This window comes from Saccoglossus kowalevskii, chromosome 1 (genome assembly GCF_978046115.1).
Source record: "Saccoglossus kowalevskii chromosome 1, keSacKowa6.1, whole genome shotgun sequence".
NCBI classification, from domain to species: domain Eukaryota; kingdom Metazoa; phylum Hemichordata; class Enteropneusta; family Harrimaniidae; genus Saccoglossus; species Saccoglossus kowalevskii.
The window spans coordinates 33,121,593-33,148,328 of record NC_140641.1 but is presented as its reverse complement, the minus strand read 5'-3'; the positions used below and the strand labels follow the sequence as shown (position 1 = coordinate 33,148,328).

General features: G+C 35.7%; 1 protein-coding gene across 1 annotated transcript in view; it reads right to left on the bottom strand.

Moving 5' to 3' along the window:
- The window catches only part of LOC102806360 (zinc finger FYVE domain-containing protein 26-like), a 70,563-nt gene extending 47,498 nt beyond the window's left edge, over positions 1 to 23,065 (bottom strand). The window contains exons 1-7 of the mRNA XM_085497590.1: positions 22,957 to 23,065; positions 10,698 to 10,896; positions 9,274 to 9,355; positions 8,420 to 8,518; positions 7,376 to 8,014; positions 793 to 960; positions 347 to 435 (exon numbers count right to left, since the gene is read on the bottom strand). Of these exons, the coding sequence (XP_085353716.1) occupies positions 347 to 435; positions 793 to 960; positions 7,376 to 8,014; positions 8,420 to 8,518; positions 9,274 to 9,355; positions 10,698 to 10,896; positions 22,957 to 23,065 (1,385 nt within the window). The remainder of the gene's footprint in view (positions 1 to 346; positions 436 to 792; positions 961 to 7,375; positions 8,015 to 8,419; positions 8,519 to 9,273; positions 9,356 to 10,697; positions 10,897 to 22,956) is intronic.
- Positions 23,066 to 26,736: the final 3,671 nt, after the last annotated feature.

The following is a 26,736-nucleotide window of genomic DNA, read 5'->3' as shown; positions in this document are numbered from 1 at the left end:
ATTTTAAAACATGCAAGTGGATGGGCAAGGCAGGAACTTTCCTCTATTCTGCAAACCTCTAGCATGAGAATAAGACAGGCAATGATGATATACGTTTTGTGGACAGTATCCTAGCTTACCACCATCTACAGTTTTATTAATTCCTCTGTTGAATACGGGAAGTCACTGCATAAGCTCATAATTATGTTACTGTCATTTGAGCTTATAAATATTTAAATTTTTAAATGAATTATAACATACATGTACCAATGGCTTCATTGACCTCAGTGTATAGAAAAAAATCTATGATACATGTATGGCATTGACTAGAAAGAATAGAATTCTTATAAAAGTAACATGTACATACTGTGCCCTTTGTATACACCACTGTACAAGATGTACTTGATATGCAAGTCTGTTACATGCTTGTTCCAATACAGGTTGCGTTTTGACATCCTGAAAAACAGTACAATATATTAAATGTGCAACAAATTGTCACATGCAATAAAACTGGCATACCAATTTGTCATATTGGTTATTACTGATACTTTTAATTCATATATCAACGCTATGCACACAAATACAGGGAGATCCTGAAGTACAACTTTAATTAAGATTATTAGGATTACAAAATTAATGTACATGAGAATTGGCCATAACAAGTGATAAGTTAATGTCTGATTAAATCATACTGTGTAACCTTTGGTAATCTTAATGTCAATTTCATATACAAAGATCGAGCCAATAGGCATAGGTCATTCTGAGGGCTCAGCCCAAGAGGTGAAAGGAGAAAGCATATTAAACAACATGTACCTTGTGAGTCCACAATGCTTCAAGTAGTTTAGATGCCGTGATACAGCTATAACAATAACTCCAACCTAGCAATAAAATGAGTGGCTTCAATGGTTCATACTCGGTGGGTGATAGTAATGATGATAATTCATCAAACAAACTCTCCTTTATTAGTTCAAGAGCAGAATCCTGAAAAATATGGTACTTAACAATTAAATGCATGATGTATTGGGTTTAATTGCAAAATATATGCTATCTAGAATAAGTATGGTAATCATAGTTCCACACAAATATTTCAACAATAGCATTGATACAGCTCATCTTCTTGTTGTCATATACCTTGTATTACACGGCCTTGTGGAAAGCGTGCCCTCACATCAAGCACTAATTCCCAATATCATGCCTGGCTCGGCAAGACATATCATTTGATAAAAATTGTACATGTAATTACACCTATAAGGTACATGTACATGTATATGATAAAACCTTTATGAACTGAATAAAGCTTTTGCTGCCTTTGGTCATATATATGGCTTATGTGCCCTCATAAGCTACTGCTGCACGACCTTGGGCCGCGTATCCAGTTCATAAGGATTATTATGCCTTATTCTTACTAGTAAATATGAAACATACTTCCATTCAATAATCACAACAAGTATACAATTAAGAATAACTAGAAAGGTGAATGCAATTCAGGAGATAAGTGTGTGGCATAAGACAGCAGACCTTCCACTAATACCAAAAGATTTAGTAACTTCGCCAACAAGGACAATTTACCATTATGAAAAATTACACAAATGTTTGAATTCTTTTAGCAAAATGAAATATGCTAATACATTTTCTGTACATACATATTGATGAGTAATGTGTTTTTTGAGTTTACTCTCTGTCATTTAAATAGTGAATAATTCATTTACTACATTTACATTACATTTGGTGGTAAAAATGACACAATTGTGGTTGCCTAAATGTAATTTGACATTGGAAAATTGTTACTGGAAGCCCAGAGACTTGCAGCATTACTGACTTGGTGAATGGTTAGTGGAAGCCCAGACACAAGCAGCATTAATGACAAAGAAAGGGTTTTGATATTGCTTTTTGTTCTACAACTGAACTAAAACAAGCCATGCATGGCATAGTCCTTGTTAATTCTCAAATTTAAGATATATAGTTTTGTTTATAGCAATATAGTTGAAAGATATACACGTCAGTGATATGGATCCTGAAGTTGATGCTTGATTATGATGATTTTTTAACATTAAAATGATTGACATTCAGTCATCTTGTACATGTATACATCTGCATATTTATGACATGATTTATAATGAATTCATTGTATACTAGTATATAAAGGTTGAACATAATCAGTCAAAGCATATGTCAGAGACATGGCTCTAGAACCACATTTATTAAAACAAATGGCTGCTAGTTAGCCATTTTGAATCCAATTTGAAAAACAATGTCTAATGTATGTACCAAGTTTGAACAAGCAGCCTATCGGCTGAGATAGCTCCGCTGTTAGCAATGCACATTTCAATTAAAGAACTGAAGACATCATTAGACAAGACATGAAATGTCACAGTCCCCGTTATTTGATTATAAAGTAGTACAAGAGCATCTGCAAACAGGTGAATGAATATGTACTCTATGTGGGTACAACTCATCATAAAGTGATTTCCCATAATCTAGTTTTGTACTGACAACTAAAAACTTCCACTGACCCATGTTCAGAATCTCAGAGTACACAAGTGCAACAAAACTATTTGTCATACATGTATATTTGCTCAAGAAACTGCATTCATAAATCTGAGTGAACCTTGATGTACATGACTTCTTTGTTAATCAGGTCTTAGTATATTACCAGGACCTGGGTTTGTTTCAACATCACCACTGGGCATCAGAATCATTCTCATGTTGTCAAATACAATTTTTTTATTAATACAGTAAGGTTTATTATTTAAAATGTATTCATTGTACATAGAACAACATCTGTTAATTTAAACAATTGTAAAAGCTATGTTTTCAGAGCAAGTACATGTAATAATTAAGGAAGCCAGTAAAGGTTGGTCTGCTAATAACCTTCAATGGAGAAGTAACAATAATTGTTTGAAGTCTTTTTAGTGCAGTGATATTATTGCATTTCATCATTATTAATGGGTATAAAATACTGTAAACCATTTAATTTTCACTTCTAGATATATTCAGGATTCTATGAAATTTCAATAAAGTTCCTGACACTCCATGTTGTAGGAACCCAGAAAAAATTGCCTTGCAAAATTGAAGCAGTTTACAGCACCACTGTAAAAAAAAAAAAGTTTAAAATGAGTATTGTTAAAGATATACACATGTGGGTTCATAAGACATATGTACCAATCTGAGCGGTTCTAGAGATTAGTATCACAAGATTTTACTCTCTGTGATTCAATATCAGCCCTATGTATAACGCTGTGTTGATCAGGCGAACTAATTGACAATGGCCCTACAGGTATCGCTATGCAATCACAGTAGTTTTGTATTCTTCTTGCATTTCGACCATGGAAAAATATTTGTTTTTGAGAGTGGCCGAATTATTAGAAGAAAAACAGAAACTATTTTTTTTTAGTATAAATTCTAGTAACTGAAATGCAGGATTGGTAAAGAACAAGACAATAAGCAAGATTGATAAACCTTCAGCGAGCACTCCTGAAATTTCAGATCATTGGTACCATGTTTTTGGATACATTCAATAAAATTGGGTTATTTATTTGATGTAACGAAACATGCATTCACAGCAGACGGAAATTCGTTTGAGATGTTACTGGATTTTTGTATTCAGTTTTCCATTTCAACCACCATCATCACTTAGTATAAAGCTGAGATCATGCATAAATGCACAGTGTAGTGCCACCAGAAAACCAATTGCTTGAGAATATTTTGCACCATTACACCATTTCAAATATTATATTAATTCACAGACAACAAAATAAAGATTTCAATAACATATAAGTTTTCCCACAGTTGATGATTGTATGGCAATTACATGGCTTCACCAGTTTTACTCTGGAAGAAGTTGGAAACAGATAACAGGAAGGGGCTACATGGCTACATCTTTTTTTTTTTGAATTTGAATCAAGCATGATTTTAAAATTCTTTTTTTTTTACAAATGTCTATTTCAGGGCAACAGAAACAAAAACAATAAATGTGTAGGTAGGCATTTTAACAATTGCACAATTAATATTGGATGAAAACATCATTACCGATATAAATCATGATTCTGTTCAAATTAAAAATAAGATCACATTTAATTTAGTCAGTTTTCATAATTAAATACATAATAACATGTACTTATAAATTTGAATAAGGTTCAACGGCTTTTTCATTTAGTGCCAGTTTATACACCATAAAACTTCTGGTTTAGGTGTCACACTCAAAGAGTGAAAGGCCTTTGGTTTGGCGTCGCGAAATGTTGGAATTGAATCCCCCCAAAAATTCAGTAAAGTTTACGAAAAGTAAAGTATTTTCTAAAAGAAGTTTCGAATAAATACAAACACGAATACATTGCTTAGTTGTTACATGGAGGGGTTTATAGTTCCATGGTTGTTAGTACCGGTAACAAATGATCACGGTAGCACAATCTGGTCATTCTGTGTTTCGCAAGTGAATAACTTACTTGTTTTCGAAGTATTGCAATTGTTTATTATTATTCAGTAATGATTATAATACGCACAAAAAAATAATTCGTTGAATTTTTATGAATTGGAAGTAATATTCAACTTAGTTTCATCGTAAACGAATGATTTCGGTCGAATGTAAATGCGATGCGATATCCGCCATGTTATTTCAGTACACGTGGTCATTTAAATATGTTAATGACGGCTCAGTGACCTCGTGGTGAACGCAACAGGGGATTCACCGATGTTTAGCAAGATCTTTATGCTTTGATTTTGACGGGGAAAACGGCATGATTTTTTTTAAATCGAAAAATTAGTTGTTTTCAAAAAATAAACTGAGCATTCAAAGAATAATTTAACATTGTTCACAGAAATAACAGCCCATTGTCGAAACGAAGCTTACCCATTCACGCTATTCACAATAAACATGATACTCTTGAATATGTGTCAATGACTACGGTAAAATATAAATTAGACTCTTTTAGGCATCAGGAGTGAATGAAATATCCAAAACATTAAAAAAAAAACTGCCGAAAAAACGGGCGATTAAACGGTCCGTTCACAGACTGTGGTCCGTTGCAGACTGCTCGACCGACCGTCCATACACGTGTTGTCACTGTACATCCGCCATGTTGAATCGCACAAGATCGCCAAAATCTTCATTGCAACTAACAGTTCAATGCTCACAACATAAAAAATACGAATATAATCATAGGCAACCTGCTATTATATCATAGGGAAATTCTCCCCCCCCCCCCCGAGTTGTGAATATTTCGGAAATCGCTACACAAGCAAAAGACCGGAAAACGATTTACTGGTACTTGAAAACTATGTCCTCGTGAATTAATCGTTCGTGTACAATAATTTGACAGGGTATACAATTCACAAACTAGTTTCGTAGATTAGAGACAATTGTTTGCTTTTTTTGGTTTTTCACAAGAATATAAAGCTGGCAATCATCATAATATTCACGTCCGTACATCACGAAATGTACACCAATCGTACCCCAATAAACTGGAAAACTTACCTTTGCAAACACGTCTCTTATGCCGCCTTCTTGAAGTTCTTGAAATCAAATAAAGTTACTAGTTCTTCTAGTAACGAGTGAATGAGACCACTGAGCCGAACAGAATACATGTATAAACAGTACTATAATAAATTGCACGCAATGGAGAAATCACGTGCCGTAATAACAGCAGCCTTACTCACAGATCTAATCTACTGTAAAATATTTTATTTCAGCTGGAATTATCATTCGCTGAAAAGACTTTTTTGGGGTGTTTTGTATTGAATTTATTTTCATTGATTTTTGACAAGTTGACTGTAAAATATAAGAAAAGGGTATATTCGCTGGATTTTATTTTAACTGAAACATTCCTTCAGCGAAAATAGCAAAAAAATGTTGCAAGCAAAAATAAAGTATTTTACAGTAATTAATTTATTCTGAGCATGCGCAGACGTTTTGTCAATGTTGCCGGGAGAGGCAATTTTTGATAAAATCATGAAAAAGACCCACTTGGGATTTTCAGATCTGGAAAAAAAATTACGTGCATACTCGGAGGGGACATGTTCATCAACCTGCCAAGTTTCACTGATATCTGCTGTAGAATTTCTGAGAAAATGTTGGAGACGGAATTATGGACATAACCTGAATTATTAGTCCCCTTTTCAGGCTGCGCCTGAACGGGGACTAAAAATGAACAATATGAATAGTATCAAAGCAATCGGACTTACAGTTTTTAACAAGAAGTCGAAAATATCACTTTCTACCAAAAATGACAAAAATATTCACCAAAATAAATTAATTAGAGAATTGAAGACATCATCACAAAACGAACAAATCTGAGAGAGGTCCACATGTAGTACCTATATATGTAATATCAAAGCAATCGGACTTACAGTTTTCAACAAGAAGTCGAAAATATCACTTTTTACCAAAAATGACAAAAATATTCACCAAAATTAGAGAATTGAAGATATCATCACAAAATGAACAAATCTGAGAGAGGTCCACATGTAGTACCTATATATGTAATATCAAAGCAATTGCACTTGTGGTTTTTAACAAGAAGTCGAAAATATCAGTTTTTACCAAAAATGACAAAAATATTCACCAAAATTAGAGAATTAAAGATATCATTACAAAATGAACAAATCTGAGAGAGGTCCACATGTAGTACCTATATATGTAATATCAAAGCAATTGCACTTGCGGTTTTTAACAAGAAGTCGAAAATATCAGTTTTTACCAAAAATGACAAAAATATTCATGAAAATTAGAGAATTAAAGATATCATCACGAAATGAACAAAACTGAGAGAGGACCACATGTAGTACCTATATATGTAATATCAAAGCAATTGCACTTGCGGTTTTTAACAAGAAGTCGAAAATATCAGTTTTTACCAAAAATGACAAAAATATTCACCAAAATTAGAGAATTAAAGATATCAACATGAAATGAACAAACCTAAGAGTGGTCTACCCAAGGTACATATACACCAAGTATCAAAGCATTTAGGCTTGTAGTTTTCAAGAAGAAGTCGAAAAAGTAAAACATTGACACGAACGACGACAACGACAACGACGACGGACAATCACTCATATGATAAGCTCCGCTCGACAAAGTCGACAGCGGAGCTAACAAAATCCATTCATGAACAACCAAGATCAGGTTCCGGAATGCAAGAAATGCTTAATTTTAATGAATTTTAACACAAACATAGCCACCATTCCGCTTTTTTTAAATCGGATCGTCAAACCAATACAGCTGTATATCTATGACATGATATATTAATAATATTACTTAATCAGTCATAACCTGATAGAGATATGTCTGAAGAACCACATTCATTAAAACAAAATGGCTACCAGTTGGACACACACAGAGTTCAATCCATAAGTCCCTATTTCTCTAACGGGAACTAAAAAAATAAGCAATTAATAAACTCACCACAATCGTCTCCAGTAAATGCCTATCAGTTTGCAAACACCTGAAAAACAAATCCATCCATGCTTTCTTCTTGTCTTTCAGACATGAAATGTGTAGCCATACTCTAGTGTCATTGTCAAGCGCATCACAGTTACATGCTTCCAAATCAAATCTCAATTTCTTCTCAGCAAGTGTAAATTGTTGAAGTAAATAGATGGTGTTTCTACCAAGTAGACTGGAGTATATATCACTATGACATAGGACGGATGGATTCTTCTCAGCAAATGACAACAGTTCACAGAATAGATCACACAGTGCAAGATCTATCATGTCCCATGTTGGATCTAAGAATGACAGCATATGGCGGAGATGTTTGACTGTCATGTCCAGCTTGTTTTTGTCACCCACACATTTCAGAACCTTCAGATCATTCTGTATACTCTCTATATAAATTTGTTGAAGCCTTTGGTTATTTTCTAAATATTCTAAATTAAATTTCACACTTAAATATTCTATTATCAAATGTGCTAGAACTGGATCAGTGTTCAGAATTGTTGCTAGAAATGTTAGAGAATCTGTACATAATGACGGGATTGAATCACAGAATGTCTGCCCTTTTTCGCGTGTAGTAAGAATATGATTGTGGTAGTTGTAGAGTACCTACAATAAATGAGACATATGGTTACTACCAGACATGTATCTATTCAAGGTCAATCTTGCTTGTGGATAGCTGGAGGAGAAAAATATGAGAAATACAAGTTTAATTGGCATTAGGTCATCTCCACCAATTACTACATGTAATTTAAAAGCATATATTTTTAATGGTGTACATTGTCAACTCATATATGTATAGATCATCTTTGTACCATGAATACCACATAAATCAATGAACCTAACAAATCGAGGCTGAATGCCTTTACAGGTTAGCACTTCATGCATCATATTTTTTTGCAAAATAGCAAAAACATGTACATGTGGGTTTCTAACTTCATTATATATTTTTTTCAATTACATGTGTGGAGTGCAAATATCTAGACACCAAGGATATCACAAGATTAATATTACCTTTATAGGAAAAGTGGACACATTTTCCTGGTAAGAACATGCTGTAAAGAGGAGAAGTTTAAATTCTGTATCGCGACAAATAGTTCTTGTATGTTCCTCCTAAAATCAGAAAAACAATGAAAACAGCAGTTCAGATTTCCTGTTATATACATGTATAATGTAAAAATTAACTTACCTACTGTTTCTGCTATTCAGATACATGTAATAGAACTATAATACAAATTCACCAAAGTACCATCTATAAGAATACATAAGTGGAAAACCCACTACTTTTCCATGAACTATTCCCAAAACTGATTTAACTGTATAACAAGTTTTGACCAGGAGGCAAGCAGGGTGTAATACTAACTGTAAAATACTTTTAGCTGGAATTAATTTTTGTTGAAAAGAATTTTTGGGTGTTGTATATGGAATTTATTTTCACTGATTTTTGATAAGTTGAATGTATAATATAGGAAATAAGGTATATTCGCTGGATTTTATTTTCTCTGAATCATACCTTGAGTGAAAACAAAATTGCAAGCGAAAATAAAGTATTTCACAGTACCATAGATCCTCTATTAGAAGTGATTGCACTATTTTAGCTACATGTATTGGGTCCCAGCATCTTACCTCATTAGGAAATGTAAATTTCAAACACGGATACACTACTAAAAGAATTAAAAACCTTTATTTATCACAACTATGCCAGCTCCATATACCAAGTGGTCAGTAAATATAAATACATAATAATGTTATCTAGCAGACACAGAAAAAATAGTCACTCAGCAGTACACAGTCACGGTACAGAATAGCAATTGATACTGTACATGATTGTACTTTGTTTGCAGTAACTTCATATTATCATACTTTACCTCAGATTCATAAATCTGATTATATTCCTGTAAACACAGCCAAGACAAATTACTGGGTAGAGGGATGCTTTCTGAACCATAACTGTAAACAAATATAAGAGAAACAAATTTATATTCACATTATGATTTACCATGCATTTAAGTGTTGGATTGTTTCAGCTTCACATTGGATGATTTTAAGGAGTATTCAGAGACAAGTAGATTCATATTTAGGTATTCAGTTCCAAAGTGAAGAGTCGTAATCTTACTTTATACACTGTACAAGCTTTGAACTACTCTGTGATCAAATAACTAACCACTGACATTTTTTGTATTTAGCTTTCATATTACCCACCACAACATTTGAAGAGCTCGTTTATTTTCATAACAAAATGACATCATTCAACACTGCCCTCTTGATAATGATGGCTAACTGTTCTGCAAGTTCCTTAGGGCCACCTCACCCATAACTCTAATCCTAAACCTGACCCTCCAGTACCATGCCTGGCATAGTCACTGTTAGTTATCAAATTTAAGATATATAGTTTTGATTAAAGCACAGTCCCTCCACATTTGTGGACGAACTGTGTTTATGGTAATATATTTGGAACATAAACATGTCAGTGATATGGATCCAGAAGCTGATGCTTGATTATGATGATTTTTTAACATTAAAATGATTGACATTCAGTCATCTTGTATCTAATCATCAAACAAGTACTTGTCCATATTGAGATAATGTTCTGAAACAGCGTTACTGGTAGTTAAAACAAAATGGCTAGTGATCAGCCATTTTGAATACATCTGATATACAATGTATCTATGATACATGTATGATGTATAATGAATATATAAAACAAAAATAAAACATAAACAGTCAAAGCATGCCAGTCAGCAATTTTGATTTGAAAAACGTGCGTCAAGGAACAATAATGTGTAATGTATGTACCAAGTTTGAACGAAATCCATCTATAAACAACCAAGATCTGGTTCTGGAATGCCAGAAAAGCTTAATTTTCGATGATTTTTTAGCACAAAAATGGCCATGTGTTACCATTTCGCCATTTTTAATCGGATCATCAAACCAATACATCTGTATATCTTCATCTCTATATATAGTTAATTCGAGGGGCATATTGAATTACATTGGAGGCTGGATTGTTAAGGTTAGGATTCAGGTTAGGGGTATGGGGTCATTAAGAAACTCTTTCCAACTGTTCTGCACTGCAGGGTTTTCGTTCTGCATGGACTTGATGGCTAAATTTAGAAAGTAGGAGGTCAAAATATGACACTTTTCTATAGGCTGCCAGTCATATATATAAATACGGTAAATAATTGTTGACATGATGGCTCAATCATAGCACGAATGGCGAGCATAGCATCATCATGTATAATCATACACCATGAAATAGATCTCATCAATAAATGAAGTAGATTACACTTACCTAAATTCATAAGGACAGTCTGTAACGGTTGCAAGAATATTTTCTGTGACATTTTGATTTCCGTGGTGTTTATGCAAACCTCTCAACTGAGCTCGAGCCAACTCCCACTGACCGAGTCGCAAATTGTTGCAGAATCCCAGAAAAAGGTATTCAAGAGACGATTCTTCGTCTCCAAGATGGCGAGACATTACTGGTTTTTCTAAATGCGTTGATGGGTAAAGCGTTGTATAGATAGTTGTACGTCAAACACTTAAAATGTACAGAATGCGGAACTACAGGACACAACACATTCATTTGGTCGCCATTTTTTTGATCACCTCTCGTCGATCACATGACTGTGTTTTGTTGACCCTTGACATGGAGTGAAAAATATAAAAAAAACGGCAAAAAATAACTAGTATGATTATGCTAATTGTAAACAATAGCGTTGCGCACCACAATATTTTTTTTTATTTTGCTCATATTACTGCACTCGAGGTATTTTAATTACTATTGTATTTGAACTTTGACCTCTCCATCCGACCAACGAAGCACAATACAAGTAATGTTATTTCTTGCGGTACGAAGTAAAGCCAGAAATAAATGTTTTGGTGGCACCCGTTAGAGGGCGCATTTGGCATACCGCATTGGCTTGTAGGAGTGCATTGTGTGAGTTGGTCAGTCTTGGCGTTGCCACGTCACAGCCAGCAGCTCGTCAAGTGTATTTATTTTTTAATTATTTTCTAGCATTTCAAGAGCTCTTGGGTAGCATGCATTATTTTTTCTTTTGTTCCGCTTAGAATATATAAGGATGAAACCCGCCACCCTCCCCCAGGCGCATTCAGCATGTGGCGGGGGTAGATTTCCAGGCTTATTTTTTCCCCTTCATTACGTGGGTTTTTTAGCCTTGGTTTTTTCTACACAGCTTTTTGCGCCGGTTACAGGGCACTTGGTGTAGTTATTTATACATTATATTATTGTATTGTAAATAATGATCATTAATAAATGGCGATTAGCTCGTGGCAGCGTGAAAACACTCTGAATATTCGGCTGTGCCTACTTTTTTGTTAACCTCTGTTGTAAAAACAAAACATCGTATTTGTATGCAATTGAGTGTTGTTCGGCGCAAAATCAAATCGTTTTTTTTTTTTTTTTTTTTTTTGTATCGTTTTAGTCCGAAAAGGGCATATAATAATTATGTTACACACACAAAATACAGGAATTTGTATTATTTTGTGAATAACCGAATACATGTATTAATAATTAACTGAGACACGTTACAAATAATGTCTTTGTATATTATCTTTTTGTGATCAACAATTCACTACCATCATATCGGGATCGTATTTATTTGTTACGTGTGTATTACTAAAGTTACTATTAGCATATTAAACATATTCCACCAGAAAAAACAAAAAAAACAACAACATATAATATATTTACATTCCCTTTCCCGAAATATTCAAGTTCAGGTGTATTTTTTTGTTTTGTAATACTGCAATTGCTACAAAAGAATAACATAACCTAATACAACATAAAATTCTATATACCGACGAATAGAGTCATTGGCAGTAAACGTTTTCTATTTTAAGTATCGCCTGCTACGATGTATCTTTCCTAAATCTGAACATCTTGATTGCAATTGGCTAGTTTGATTAATGGAGAGCGGGGGTCGATAGTTACAGTCGTAGATACGGTCACCATGGTTATGGCGCAAGAATCCACGAGGGAAACAATATATTGCCACCAAGCGTCAAAATACTGAACGCCCCAGTATGCAGTATGCATGATATACGTAGTCTATTGAGCATTCACGTGGTAGCTGTCATGAAGCATTTCATTTCGAATTCAAGTAAAAATTAGATATTGTAGGAATTGGAGCAATATTCGCCCTGATTTATGACGAAAGTGACATTTCCAATAAAGCACCTGTGTTAGTTTTTTAAAACCAATATTTCATAACAAAACGTACACCATCGGGCATGATGATATTTAATTTTTCCCCTTACACCTTAAGCCTACAATTTGAGATATTGGCGCGATAATACTGACAAAATGGCCGTCATTCACTGAAAAACAGCCATAATTTTCAAAAATTAAGTCGTAATCTAACTTCGTTATGTCAATATTCTTATATTGGCCGGAAGTACTGAAATAAGATAAATTCTGCATTTTTTTCATTCAAGAGTTGATTTACCTTAACATAACCAATCAGAAGATAGCGACTAGATAGTCAATGACGCATTCCCCACTTTCTCATAATTCGTCGGCATCTGTCGTTAATAATACTTCCCCGGTTGCATACTAATAATTTCCTCGCCCACTCGGCTTATACCCAATAGCTTGCTGTGCAAACACGTCTACGTCGGCCTCTCGTGGATTGTAAATGGGACAATGCGTATCGTGCCAACCACGTTGTAGTAATAAATGAACCATTATGATAGCTTACGGCACTATTTCTTACGCAAATAAGTCAGATTGATATTTCACGATCTGGGGGTCGTTACTCTGAATTAGTCTTAGGATTATCATAGGTTCCCACTGTTCCACTCAGGGCCACTTCCTAGGATTATTACATGCCTTATTCATTAAGGAAATGAAGAAAATTAAAAAATAACGGAAATAATTTTTTTCTTATATTTTTTTTTTCCTAAATGAACGTATGTAAACTCTGATTAACGTGACATATATGATTTTCACCGCCACGACGGTGTGAGTCATATTCAGTCGGCCATGGCGTGCAAATTTCCATACATTCTTTGTAATTCAATATTGATTGATATTATTCATCATAGGTAAAAAATAAAATAACCATGTAACCGATAATATAATCACTGACTGACTTCCCCGAAAACAATTGAAGATATTTTCAAGAAACCAACTGTGAAAAAAAGTTGTTGTTTCTCTTGCACAGCGTGCGTGGCTTTGATGAAGGGTTCGATACAACAAAATAGGTTTATTTAGCACACATAGCGATCATCATGCATTGAGTTATTGCAGGGCTTTGTATACAACAAAATAGCGATCATTGAATTACTCCAGGGCTCACATATACAATAAAATAGGACTGTTTGGCACACAGCGCACATGATTTTTTTGCAGGGCTCAATGCAACAAAATAAAGTTATGACACACACAGAGGACATAGTTTTATTGCAGGGTCAAATGCAACAAAATAAGTTGGATTGTTACTCAGCGAACATGACATTATCATAAATTACAACAAAATATCAAATGAACGATTGTATTGATTGGCCAAATAGTTTTCTATAGTCGTTTACAGTTAACCGTCGACGTGCACGTCAGAAAACGATAATACTTTTGACATTTCACTATTCAATGCAAAACAAATTTCAACAGATCGCGAAACAAACACTTTTACCACTTCAAGTTCTACACCCACATATTCACTTAGTGATTGGCATTTAGCACACTTACGTGTAATGTCCTGAGTATGGAAATAGTAGAGTGCCATGAAAGCCCGACTATCTATTGTGACATTAATTTATTGTTTATGCTAGAACCCCACAGGTTGAATGAAGTTCACGTGAAATAATGGTCCACACGTCGTCATGACGATCTGGTTTATTACTCTAGCAAAGACATTATACATAAAGGTCATCGTCTTGTAACTGTAAATTGAATTTAATATGTGTAGTTATCTATCAGTATAGCCTTGTCCACGCAAAATTACAATCTCACGGACTAACAATGATTCTATCTGATACGATGTTAATGTAAGCCATATAGGACGTGCAGGAATTCTAACCGATATCGTGTGTGTGTGTCAAACTATAACATTAAAATCATATCAATACCATGCGAATGACGTAGATTCAGTCTGAATTGCGGGAAATGGTCTATGCGTGCACATGTACCCTTACAGATCACAGGATAGCAGGTCAAATAGTACGTTACAATTTTAATTAGATAGTTTGAATAAGTGATATAAAATATATACATATATTGCGTGTGGGTGTTTACATGCCTGATTAACACCGGTAAAATATATATTGATAGAATGATAATACAATTCAAGACCAATAAGGATTCAGTGTAACGCTCAATAACGAGAGTTTAATCTGGTAGTGACGTCACTGCTACTATGGATTACTAATAAAATTACAAAGAAAGTTTTTGCTAAGCATATAATTGGCAACTTCACTTTTCAGAATGTTTTATTGCATGCCAACACGACTACGCCGCCACTTTTGCGTCAATCATAATAGTTTTATTTATTTTTTGCTCATTAATCAATATGCATTAGTTTATTATTAACTTAATATTCATTATATGAGGTTATTTATTTATTTTACTTAACTATTAATAATCATAATGTATTGGTTTACTTTTTATACAATTCATTATGATTGTTGTTTATCTATATTAATTCTAATAATTAAGCATTAGTTGTATTCAACTGCAACTCCCGCTAATGCTTAGATCGAGCTAAGCGCCCAAAACAACTTTGTATTCATTGCCCAGTTGAAATATTTACTATTAAATTCATAACTATTATTTACGGCATGCCAATTGGTACATGAAATCGATGGGAACACATCCTGAGACATAATTCTCAAGAAATAAATGGTATGACGACGAAACTCTGTACTACTTTCTACTACTCTGTAACCTGAACTTTTATAATTTGTATTGTTATTCTTTTATAACCATTTAACTAACATTTATACATTATTATTGGAAACTGTATGAAACTGATTTGTAAATTTGTATATTCTCGTGCTAACTGTTTTTATGGCAATTAGATACTGGCCGATATGCCGTGACGTGACTATTATGAATCGGTTTGTTTATCGTTTTACTATTTACTTGTTTATATTTATTTATTAATTTATTAGTTTTTACTTATATTCATTGTGAGTTGTTATTTAATAATTTTCTATTTACTAGTATATATATATATATACCAAATATGAACAGCGCCCTCGTCAGTTCAATGTATTCTATCAAAATGGTTGATTGGGGATCGATCGATCACGGCCTAGGTATATGGGCAGTTTTTGGTTCTTTTTGATCAATTTATAATGTAAATAATAATAAGGAGAAATTGTGTCAGTCAATCGTGCTTGGTAACCTCCCAAGGCACCCTAGCAGAGCTGAATGCATGTATGCATACAAATATACAAGTTATAAATGTTTAAATTATCATTGACAAATTCTCATGCTACATACAAGATTAGCTTAAATCGTAGCCCATACTTAGCCCGGTATAGCCGGAACCCGACCCGACCCATTCCCTTTAGATGCCAAAGTAAACTCTCTTTAATTAATCTCAAATTAATCCTTTATAAAACAAAATGCTAAAAAGTGACACCGAATATTTGGCGAGAAAAACTTCAAACGCTAACACGCATACTCAACCCTCTGACATACACGTCACAGTAATGTACAACCCGTTCCTACAAATTAAACATATTGACCAACTCGCCTCCGTCTCAGTCATTTCAATTTGATTTGAATATAAATACGTACAGCGTAACATAAGAGTCAGAAATGCTTAAAAACATGCCATGTAACCGATAACATTACCATTGGCAATCTAATGAATGAATAAGTATTAAAATAATACACAAATATTACCCGGAACTTGTGTGTATTCTAAAGCAGTAGGCAGAAGTCTCTGGATACACACTACGATTTGTGCTCACGTATTTCATGTCATCGATAGTATGCAAATCATCACAATAACATTTTTGTCTTTAATAGGAATGACCTTTCACAAATTGTGGTAATGTTGCTCCTTTCACTCGCAAAAAAAACGTAAAAAATACTCCCGCTAGGAAAAGCAGTATCTATTATTTATACTTTGCAAATAGTTTGCCCCAGACCTTGACAATCCACAAGTCAATTGAGTTTTAACAAGACATGCTTCCATGCGTGTTATAACCCATATTAAAGTCAAGTCACGGATTGTTGGGATCACGGTAAATTAAAAACAGATGCCTGTTGGTTCTTGGCAGACAGTTTTAGACCAATTGCTAACACGCCATACACCCGCTGGGAGTGAACATAGACAAAAGATGATCTCATTGAACCTTTAGTTACGTTACAGTTAACTCAGGTTATGGAAACCCCACAATTCCAACAAAATGTAAAAACAAGTTACTGACGATGAAGATTCGGGAATATATTATGTGTGGCGTGTGATGCAACGATATCTTACATAGATAACGATTATAGCGTGGGATCTGTATTTATTAGATACATAGTATCGACTCGGTTAAAGGGCCGTACAGACCACTGAAAAACAAAATCAAAATCATTTCCTCCCAATTTAGAATATTTTTCCTGAATTCTTTCAAAAATGCAATATGAACAAAACATATTTTGTTTAATATTGTTGTTTGATACTCAATAACGTAGACCATATTAACTATGATTAACCCTAAGTAAAAATGTTACGGTTGCAATGAAACACCCCAGTATTCGTTAGAAACATTGCAACCACGTACGCATCAAAACAACTAGTGCACATGCGCATTATATAATTGCATTGTTACATAGAATAAATGTATTTCAATTTCAAGTATTGGTGAGTATTATAAATGGTCATCTAATGAGGCCACGTGACCAGCTATTAGTATATCCAAACTTCTTTATTCATTTAATATATAGTTGGTGGTAACTGCAGGGTTTAATAATCTATCAAATAACCACAAAGCAACCCGTCGAAACAAAAGGGCTCCCCGAAGAAAGTTGTGTACGTACGCGAACGTAATCCGAAGAATCGGCGTCACGTGATTGTACTGGTTAGTTGCTGTGCAAGTGAACGTATAACAATTATTTAATGTTCAAGAAAATTAACAAAGCAACAATTTACTCATCCCATGCCCCCTGCACTGTCTGGACACTCGACAGAAATTTTAATTATAAATGAAATCCTCACAATCAGGATTAGAAATATGCCATCAATATGCATAGATTAATATGCACGTATTGTCAAAGATATGTTAGTTTCACTAAAGTGTGTTGAATCTCAGACCACTTCAATTCTTTAGTGGTCCCATGTTGCATGTTGGAAATGGAAAAAACACTACTGATTATACAAATTAGGTAAATAATATTTATTGGTTATATCTCATATACCAATCCGGTCTGCACCATATTACAGGGGATATATGTTTCAAGTTTATATTTAGTGGAGATTGCAGCAAAAGAAATTAAAAAACATCCCACATAATTATGCTAATTACGTTATTAAATAAGGTTTAAAAGTTGGCCTTAATAACTAAGAAGATATTCATCTTCAGTCCACTAATGGTCTTCAGAAGGGCGAATATTGTACATTTCTGGTGGATGACTCAGGTATTACCAAACGATTACTAACGTGTTCTAGATAAATATACTCATCGTGCAGTAACCTACATCTTGAAACAATGCCCCAGGGATACCAAATGAGCTAAGAAATGTACACTGTAAATATTGCGAGCACTTTGTGGTAATTAAGCACATTGTAAACACACAAAAGTACTTCTTTCAAAAAACACAAAAATACACTTTTTCAAAATAAATCACTGTGTTTTATAGGGACATAAAATGTGTCATTAAAGTGTTTATTGATTGAAAATTTATGGATTAAAGCAACCGACTTTTGTGCAAACAGTACTAACAAACTATAGTCTAGGACTCGAACTGAGAACTCGTAAGTAAGCATTATGGTATATATGTCATTGACCTAACTAGACGACTACTAATTCTACGCATAATGAGTTTGTCATGACATTACTTTGTAGAAATAATTTTATGCTTTATGATGTTACGAGTAAGCACCAGGTTGTGGAAATGTTAATTGTAGCTACTCTGCATGGTTTTACAACTGGAAATCAAGAAGTACCTCGTAGCCGTTAATGGATTTGACACTCTGCATTTGGTGAACGGCGGTGAATGAATGAATGAATGAATGAATGAATTTATTTCACAAAAAGAATGAGTTTATTTCACAACAAATAAACAAATAAAAATCAGTGTTACATTACTAATAGAATATAAGAAATTTGTGGTGGAGATCACTGAAATAGTTCTATTGATGGTGGTTCCACTCACATGTGATTTAAACATTTTTCTCCCAAACTGTTTATTTTGAAGCACTTCAGAAAGCAAAATCACCAACGATGATTCAACCCAAAACACCAGACTTTATGTTTCACAAAGTTCTAATGTATAAAACACATTTGCGTTCATGGGAGTAAATAAAACACTTTTCTTCCAAACTGTTCTTTGAAGTACTTTAGAAAACAGACACTCATTTATTCTCAATCTAAAACACCACACACTACATGTTTCATAAGTGTTTTCTGTATGCGACATGTACACGTTCGTAAGCTGGATGACGCAGCGCTAGATAGACGTTAATTCCATGTGATCTAATTAATAAATTCATATTCTTCTTAGCAATTATTCTATTGGCGGAGCCCCAATGGATTCCATTGGATCCATCTAATATCGTGATTACCACACACCCGTGCGAATTTGCATATGATCTAAATGAGCCACTCTGAGGCTTTTAATACATTTTTTTCACTGTTATTTAGAGATGTTATAAACAAAATACAATGTGAAAACTAATATTCAACAATAATTTGGGCTGCCAATTCTTTTTGAGATACCTTTCGTAAACGACAGTATTTCCGATGAATACTATTATATGTTGCGTGTCCAAGTAGCTGTTAACTTGCGCCGTTCATTCAACCATGGAATTATACCGTTAGGCGCATGTGGACAGGTGGCATATTGATTACAAAAGCAACAACAACTTGAACCGAATGTTATTTAGAAGGGAACCGCAAGTCTTCCTAAATAAACTTGAAGGTATGGTGACATTGTTATTCTCTTACGAAATGTATGGAAAGTGTAATTGATAGAACCAGCGTCGGCAGCTGTAAACTGTATTATCATTTGTAGTGGACACCATTCATTTCACAATGTTTGGGTTGGTAAGATAACTCATTTAACTCAAGTTCATGCATTTACAAACCAGAGAATTCCATACTGCATAACTTCCTTGCCAACATTCCTCAAAGATATGATCTGAGTTATCAAATAATATTATAGAAATTATAAGCAAAATATAACAGGATCATACAGTTCAAATTGTGTCAGTGTTGAGTGGTCTTATTTTCGTTTCCACTTTACATGTGCGTTCTATTAACATTTACTTTATAACAAATTTAATGTTTCACATCACATATTTCTGATTATTTAATTAATTAAACATTACTCACTGGATTTTGATAATATTGTATTTTTCATATTAAAAAAATGCAGCGGAAGAGACAAATATGTCTTTCAATATAGATAATTGTTGGTTCAGTGTCATTGTCCTCTGTGCCAGGCGAACTCTTTTTAGATAAATAAATGCTATACTGCCCGTTTAAGGGGGTGATTTTAAAGTGGTGGAAATTAGCAATTAAACAATTAGACGGATAGAAAGTGGAAGGTGTATGGAATAGATTGAATGTAGAGCATATATGCAGATTCGTGAATTAAGTGAGGATAGGATTGGGATAGAGTAAATTTGTTTCTAGTGAGCATGTTTCTCTGAAATTAGTGATTTTTTATTTGCCCTTCTATTTTTTGTTTTTTTCCCCCAGGAATTTGGTGTCTACTTGGAGAGACTAAAGATACATGTCTAGTGAAATCACTTATAAAAGTGTTGTGACACTGAACACTTTTCAGCACATACTCCTGATGGAAATGTTTATCTAGTAAAACACTTTTAAAAAGCGTTGTAATAATAAACACTTTTCAATACATGTTCCTGGTGGGAATACTTTACAAAATGTATGTTTTGTAAAAGCACTTTTAACAGCGCTGTTACTATAAGCACTTTATAATAATGAGTTATATGCAAAAACATTCCCAGCATTTCCAATACACTGACTAGTGTTTTCATCATATATACTTTTCTTAATTTTCATGTCTTTTATTCGAAAACAGTAGTGTTTTGAATAAACTAATTTGCGTTTTTAAGTGATTTTGAGTGAAGGTGGGACAAAAATGTGTCATATTTAAAAACAATACAGTACAGTGTACACCCCATAGGTAGATGAGAGTGGGATACATTTGTAAAGGTGAGAAAAATTGAAATAATTCCTTACGTTATATATTCTGCTAAACCAGCCGTGACTGTCACACGCAACGTAATATTACCGTAATTGGTATAGTACAGGTGTGATGGTTCAAATACCAAAATGGCAACAGTAACAGAAAGACTTCCCTGGCGGCGATGAAAAAATACGAACACGGAGCCAACAGATGAGGTTTCAACCGGTACTGGTATTATTATACTCTGCAAACATCAAGTACAATAACGCGGTAAAACTCCACTACTCCAATAACTAGATACTTAAACTCCAATACAATTCAACGAGATCTCCGATCAGAACTCAGTGCTGAACAACTCCCCTATATATACCCACACTGTCTATAAATAGACCATTACATCAGCATACATAATGAGTCTGGAACTTACTACCAATTTCTAGAATGTTCCATTACCTTCAATTGCCTCCTACAATGTTCTATTACCTATTCAACCAGTTTCTAAACAAAATCTAGAATATTCCACGCAGACACAGTACGGTTCTAGAACATTCTCAGTGACACGGAAGTGGTACATAAGTCGTATGCGACATGCCTCCCCTCTCAAGAATATTATAAGATATAATATTACATGACTAGCAACGACGTCAATAATACGAATACGATAACAATTTCAAATAAAACAACAATACAACATATCAAATCGAACTGAATAAAGCTCTGAATACATAAATTCGAAAATCACATACAGTAGAATATAATAAAATATGAAATACAGTCATAAACGAATAACATTCTACTATACTGTTCAAAAGTTCCTCAGTCCATCAATCTACCCAGGTAGTCCGCTACCACATTGTCCCGTCCAGGAATATCCTCAACACGATAATTATATTCTTGCAGAGTCATCGCCCATCTCATCACTCGGTCATTTGCAAACTTGGCTTTATCCAGGTAAGACAATGGTTTATGATCCGTCTGCAAAATGAACTCCACACCGGCTAAATATAGGCGAAATTTATTCACGCCCCATACAATGGCTAAACATTTCCTTTCTACAGTTGAATATTTCTTTTCTGCATCGGATAACTTCTTACTTGCATACGCAACTGGATGAAGCTTCTCACCATGATTCTGCATAAGTACTGCTCCAATTCCTACCTGAGACGCGTCCGTTCGCAACACAAATGGTTTCTGTGGGTCTGGCAACTTCAAAATTGGTTTGCCCAATAAGTATTCCCGCAAAGTGTTATATGCTTTCTCCTGGGCCTCTCCCCATACAACTTTGTTGGGTTGTCCTTTCCTTAGTAGATCACTCAGGGGTGCTGCAATAGTTGCGAATAAGGGGATGTGGTCTCTGTAGTAATTGACCAGCGAAAAGAACGATCGGACACCTTTCTTGGTCGCTGGTCTTTGCGCTTCTCGAATTTTTTCCATGTTGTCGTGACTCGGACTCACCCAATTGTGTCCAATTTCATGACTCAGGAGTTCTACTGATATTGCACCCAGAACACACTTGGATGGTCTAGCTGTTATGTCCGCTGCCCTTAGTCTTCGTAACAACTCAGATAATACTTGAACATGCTCATCCCAGCAGCTTGAATAAACTATCAAGTCATCTATATAGCTTCCAACCCCCTCCATACCTGACAATAATTTCCTGATTCCCCGCACCAGAGTAGCTCCCGAATTCTTAATTCCAAATGGCATCCTTAAAAATTCACAAGTTCCATCGGGAGTAACAAATGCTGTCTTTGATATATCTTCTTCAGCTACTGGTATCTGCCAATAACCCTTAAATCATTTTTTGACAGGAACTTACTATTATGTAGCCTCTGAAATATGTCCCCTGTTATTACCATTGGCTCAGGGTCGGTTACAGTGACCTTATTTAATTTCCTATAGTCTACACATATGCGATTCGATCCATCTTTCTTCTTTACAATCACCACCGGTGATGCATAGGGTGATGTAGACTTCCTGATTACTCCCATTTTTAACATATCTTCAATATCTTGCCCAAGGCTCTCCCTTATTGCATATAGTAGTGAGTATGGCTTAGATCGTATTGGTGTATCATTTGTCAGGTCAATATTATGACTGATTATCTTGGTCTTTCCTGGCAAGTCAGTAAACACCTTATCATAAGTATTGATTAAACCCACCAGTTCTTTTCTCTGGTGTTCTGTCAGGTCTGTACCAATTTGAACATCTTTACCTGACTCCTTTGGTTCACAAGTTCCTAACTCTAGAAGATCATCTTCGTCTACAGCATTCTCTCCATCTGACTCGTTGCACCCCGCTGTAGCTGCGCGCACAGCATTCATCAAGTCTATGGCCGTATTTGGTGAGTAACTTGTCTCACTTCCATCTGGTTGAGGTGACGTCTCCCGCTCAACATACAACTTTAACATATTTACATGATACGTCTTCACTTTGTCACCTACCCTCACTCGATAATCGTTTTCGCCTATTACCTGCTCCACCACATAAGAACCCTTCCACTGCATCAATAGCTTGTTGTTGTCAGTTGGCAGCAAAATTAACACCTTATCTCCTTCCTTATCGGTTCTGTGCCTTTTGTAATTCCTCTCGAGCAATCTCTAAAGTCTGTTCTAACCGATCTCTCAACTCAAACACATACTGATAAGTATTAACTATCTCAGGAGTATCGCTCTCTTCGGTCCATAACTCTTTAAGGATCTTCATTGGGCCTCTAACCGTTCGACCATATAATAGCTCAAATGGGGAAAAACCAGTTGACTCCTGTGGTACCTCTCTATATGCGAAGAGTAAAGCACTAATATACCGATGCCATTGCCTTGGTTGTTCATGGCACAACCGCTTTAACATTTTCTTCAAAGTACCATTAAACTTTTCCACCAGTCCATTACAAATGGGGTGATAGGGCGTAGACATCAGTCTCTTAATGCTGAGCAATCTTGATACTTCTTGCATACATTCTGACACAAACTGAGTCCCCATGTCACTTAGTACTTCTTCTGGAACCCCCAATCGGCTATAAAAGTCAATCAACGCCTTGGCTACAGTCTCCGTATCTATATTTTTAAGTGGAACCGCCTCTGGATACCGAGTAGCATAGTCCACCATAGTTAAGATGTATCGATGACCCACGTCACTTGCTGGCGTAATTGGTCCAATCAAATCTATAGCCACACGCTTGAATGGCATATCAATTAAAGGCATCTTACCTAAAGGGGCCTTCACAACTGATCCCTTTGATACAGTCTTCTGGCACACATCACACGACTTACAAAAACTGGTAACATCTTGATGTAGCCCAGGCCAATAAAAGCTAGTCACAATCCGGTCTTCTGTCTTCTTTATCCCCATGTGTCCACCAAATATTGAATCATGGGCAATCTCCATAAAACGAGTCCTCAACAGTTTCGGCACAACCACTTGACGTACCGTCTTGCCTCCTGAAACTGAACGATCCCGAAACACACGATATAGCAAGCCTCCATATACCTGGAACTCGGTTGTATGGTGCCCTCTCACTTCTGGTTCTCTCTTATTATAATATTTCTTCAATGATGTGTCTGCTTGCTGCATCTCGATTAATTTGTCTTTTGTTACATGTGCTCCAGTCTTTACATCACACACTTTGAGCGGCTTCACCAGATTTCTTCACTTGCGCTCTGGTTGTTACTGCTCCACTCACATTCCACACTGGATCCGGGTCATCTGGTGGTCTTGCTCCGGGGACATTCCCAACAATTAACTCATAGATTGGGTCCTGCACACATAATGCTTCAACCATGCCTCTCAAATATGGCGTATCAATTCCCACCATGGCGACTGGAACCCTTCTTAAAGTACGATCAACCATCAATATATGACCCATCTTTTTTGTATACTGGTCATCTAGTACCAAGCTCTTCTTGACTATAATGCCATTACACCCAGTGTCTCTCAACATGGTCAAAACTGTGTCACCAACCTTCCCTTGACCCACAGGCAAAGTCCTGCCCTCCACAACGCCACCCTGTTCCATACATGCACCATTCACAACCTTTAACTGCTTCCCCGATGCTAACAACAAATGGTCCTTCTCAATCGTTTTAGGCACATCACTGTCAATTTGAACAGCACAGCTAGCACTGATATTAGACTCCTCTTTAACCACTGCAGCTGCACCAGTAGTAGTGCTGGGTTTGACACTCTTTCTTTCTTGACCCTTGTGTTGTCCACTACGGCAGAACTTAGCCACATGTCCTATGTCACCACACTGAGGGCACTATTTACCTTTGTCATGGTTGACATCAGTAACGCGGGATGGACATTGTGCTGCTCGATGACCAACACCCTGACATACATAACACCAGATACTACTACCCTGTCCCACATCAGTATTTCTAATGGCAGTCTTATCGTTACGCTTCACCTGGTCCTTCGTGGATAACTGTCGACCATGTGCCACTAGGTACTGCTTTGCTATTACTGCCAACTCATCTAAATCTGTGGTTGCTCTTTCTTTAAGATAAACTGCAAGATCTCTTGTACAGGCACCAATAAACTGCTCCTTCACCATCAAGTCGATAACACCATCATATGTGGCTGCAGTGCCTGACAACTCAACCCATTTAGCAAAATAATTCTTAAGCCGCACAATTAACTGGTCAGGACTCTCGGAACTTTCAGGTTTAATTTCACGGAATCGCTTCCTGTACCCATCCTCTGTGAAATCGTATCTTGTCAATAGCGCCACCTTCACACGATCATAGTCAACTGCATCAATGTCGGACATCCTGGAATATACTTCCAGTGCTCTACCAGTCAACAGCGCACTCAATTTTGTGGCCCATCCATCTCTATGCCAACTCGCATTCGTTGCAAACCTCTCAAACCGCAATAAATAACTATCAAATTTCGTCCTTACCATCAACAAATGCAGGCAACTTTGGTGACTGTGCATCACTGACCACATTTCATTGACCGCCAAAATCAGCCTGTTGGAACCGCGGCATTGCTGCTTGAAGCTCTAATCTCCTCAACTCAAATTCTCTTTCCTTTTCTCTCTTTTCTGCTTCCGCTTCCAGTCTTTTCCTTTTTTCCTCAATCTCCATCTTCCTTACCTCTGCTTCTCTTTCCTTTTCTCGCTATTCTGCTTCCGCTTCCAGCCGTAACTTCTCCTTTCTTTCCTCAATCTCCATTTTCCTCACCTCTACCTCTATTTCCATTTTTGCCTTTCTCTCTTCCCTCGCCGCTTGTCTGTCAGCCCGCTGAGAACTCAGTTGCTCGAAAATAAATTTCCTTTTGTCTTCTCCAGTCATTCCCAGTTCATCCGCCCATTCCATCAACTCTTGTTTCGACATATCTTTTATCTCGCTGGCCATGTTGTCTTCTATATGCCTCCACTGTTCCCGGACGAGCCTCCAGATGTCACACGCAACGTAATATTACCGTAATTGGTATAGTACAGGTGTGATGGTTCAAATACCAAAATGGCAACAGTAATAGAAAGACTTCCCTGGCGGCGATGATAAAATACGAACACGGAGCCAACAGATGAGGTTTCAACTGGTACTGGTATTATTATACTCTGCAAACATCAAGTACAATAACGCGGTAAAACTCCACTACTCCAATAACTAGATACTTAAACTCCAATACAATTCAACGAGATCTCCGATCAGAACTCAGTGCTGAACAACTCCCCTATATATACCCACACTGTCTATAAATAGACCATTACATCAGCATACATAATGAGTCTGGAACTTACTACCAATTTCTAGAATGTTCCATTACCTTCTATTGCCTCTTACAGTGTTCTATTACCTATTCAACCAGTTTCTAAACAAAATCTAGAATATTCCAACCAGACACAGTGACACGGAAGTGGTACATAAGTCGTATGCGACAGTGACTAATCGCGGCCATCGCGAGAATATTCGATGTTCGAGAATATTCGATCTCACATAATACACACTAACCCATTTGAGTGTTCACGGTTTTATCAATGTAAAAGCGA